This window comes from Sphaeroforma arctica (assembly GCF_001186125.1).
Source record: "Sphaeroforma arctica JP610 unplaced genomic scaffold supercont1.2513, whole genome shotgun sequence".
NCBI classification, from domain to species: Eukaryota; class Ichthyosporea; order Ichthyophonida; genus Sphaeroforma; species Sphaeroforma arctica.
Genome location: NW_014038045.1, coordinates 374 through 2,790, shown reverse-complemented (window position 1 = coordinate 2,790; position 2,417 = coordinate 374). Strand labels below are relative to the sequence as shown.

General features: G+C 45.6%; 1 protein-coding gene across 1 annotated transcript in view; it reads right to left on the bottom strand.

Moving 5' to 3' along the window:
- The window catches only part of SARC_12699 (hypothetical protein), a gene marked incomplete at its 3' end in the record, with an annotated part of 4,933 nt that extends 2,770 nt beyond the window's left edge, over positions 1-2,163 (bottom strand). Inside the window, exons 1-3 of the mRNA XM_014293189.1 lie at positions 1,981-2,163; positions 713-983; positions 53-119 (exon numbers count right to left, since the gene is read on the bottom strand). Coding sequence (XP_014148664.1) covers positions 53-119; positions 713-983; positions 1,981-2,139 — 497 coding nt within the window. The remainder of the gene's footprint in view (positions 1-52; positions 120-712; positions 984-1,980) is intronic.
- Between the last annotated feature and the right edge of the window lie 254 nt (positions 2,164-2,417).

Genomic DNA, 2,417 nt, shown 5'->3' with positions numbered 1-2,417 from the left:
TCGCAAGATTGAGGAAAATAAAAACAGCAAACGAGAACAGACCAGTATATACCTTTGGTCGCCGGTGTACAAATATCGCGTAGCCCTTATTTGGTCGTCGGTGACACAATAGCCCCAATCTATAAATAGAACGTCAACGTGAAGTGAGTGAGCCTTAAACTTCATAACCATCTACGGGGCCTTTACAGAAGAAAAATAAAAATAGAACTAAAATAAAGGGGATCGAACTAAGGCTGAGCTCAGAGTCGCAGTAGGTATCATGAGTAGGTATCATGGGCTACTTCTGATGGGGCACGAAGCATTTGGTCTCCCACAAGCGAAGACAGTCTCATATGATAGCCCAAATATTCGGCAAGGCTGAGGCGATACCACAAACGACAAACGACGTATGACACACGACATCGACATAGGACATAGGACATAGGACAAACGACAAACGACAAACGACAAAGGACATAGGACATAGGATATAGGACATAGGACATACGGCATAGGACATAGGACATAGGACATAGGACACACGACATACGGCATCCCTACAGACACCCTAACTGTGCCACAGACAGGTGTGTGCTCACTAGCAGTCCTGCTTGCCCTCCATCTACACACAATACAACAGCAGGAGCACCATTGCACAGAGCGTATAGTATGAGTCATACAAGCTTCTGAAACAAGTTGATCCGTTCACACCCCATGCAGCTTAGCGCCCTACCTGAGTCCGTTGCCATGGGCAACGTCTGGGGAAATCTCGGATCAGCTGAAGTCACATGGTTCATCCAGGGCTGCAGGATGTCTTCCTCGTCGCCATTGGCGTTGTTGTGTGTGGTGTGTGCGTGCGCGTCATCATTGGTGGAGGGGTCTGTTTGACGTGATGTGTTGGTGGATAGGTGTGGGTGTGTGGGTGTGTGTGTGTAGGTATGTGAGATCGCCTTCGCCAGACAATCAGTCCAGTCGTCGGCGGTATCGATTATACACATCCCGGACTGTGTGAGGAGAGGCAAGCAGATACAGACACTCTAATGAGAAACGGCATGAACACGGATATGCGCAGGAATAAAGATGTATCGTCTGAATTAACCGTAAATGAAACGTATCGGTTTAATTGATCGTATCGTTCAATTATAATTATATATATCGTACAATCACCTCAATACAAACCCGATAGGCAGCTACACCCGAGCATGCACTACTGAGAGTCACGGATTAAACTAAGGCACACAAGTATATAAGTGAGAGTGTTACTTGCTTTGAGCATATTTAACGTATTGTTTAATTGCACGTATCATTAAATTATATATATCGTACAATCACCTCAATACAAACCCGATAGGCAGATACACCCGAGCACGCACTACTGAGAGTCACAGATTAAACTAAGGCACACAACTGTATAAGTGAGAGTGTTACTTGCTTTGAGCTTTAAGGGCGAGTGAGGACCACAGGCACGTACACCCGTGAGTGAGCAATTGGCTGACATTCGTCCCAAAGTTCACTACATTGCGTTTACGATCCGTCCGCGCAAACATAAATCTGATCCGATTCGGAAACCCGATTCGACCCGGTTTGACTACTTTGGAAACCCGATTTGACCCGATTTCAATACTTTGCACTGAAGATACAGATGATAGCGCGACGTCCCGCAATCGGCGATGTCATGACAGATGCGATGCGTAGCACCAATCAAAAGCCCCCAACTATTTTTAGACGCAATTTGATTGGACGAGGGTCAACTCCTCGGATTGTACGCACATACGATCGCGCATTGTCCCGCGACCAGCAACGTTTATCCAAGCGCAGTGCCGGACTTAACACCACCAAGCTATAAATAAACGCGGTTTCATTGGTAGATACAATACACACCGGACTTAACACCACCAAGCTATAATTAAACTCGGTTTCATTGGTTGATACAATATACACCGGATTTAACACCACCAAGCTATAAATAAACGCGGTTTCATTGGTTGATACAATACACACCGGACTGTAGACCCGTACGATGGCGTGCTGTCCCGCAATTAGCGATGTTAATAGCGGAGAGTGAGGGTTGACACTCTGCACAAGCGCGCCATTTCCAGTGGAGTACAATATGCCCAAAAGAAGCGGCACGAACGTGACAGCCGCAACATACGTTGCCATGGCAACCCCCAGGTTGTTGAAGACGCCGGCGGAGAATATGCGTTGCTGTAGGAAGGTATAACAAAGGAAGTGATTGAGTGCTTGCTAAATCTCTACGTTATATAGCCTCGGCTAGATAGTAAACAACGTTCTATATTGTCAATTGGAAACGGGACCTATCAGCTTTTGAACCAAATATAAACGTAGGGCTTATTACAAAAATAATCGTAGGACTTATTCTTTAGGTTTTCAGTTGTGTTTAAGGCTTTTTGTTGTACTTTAGGTTTTCAGCTGTGCTT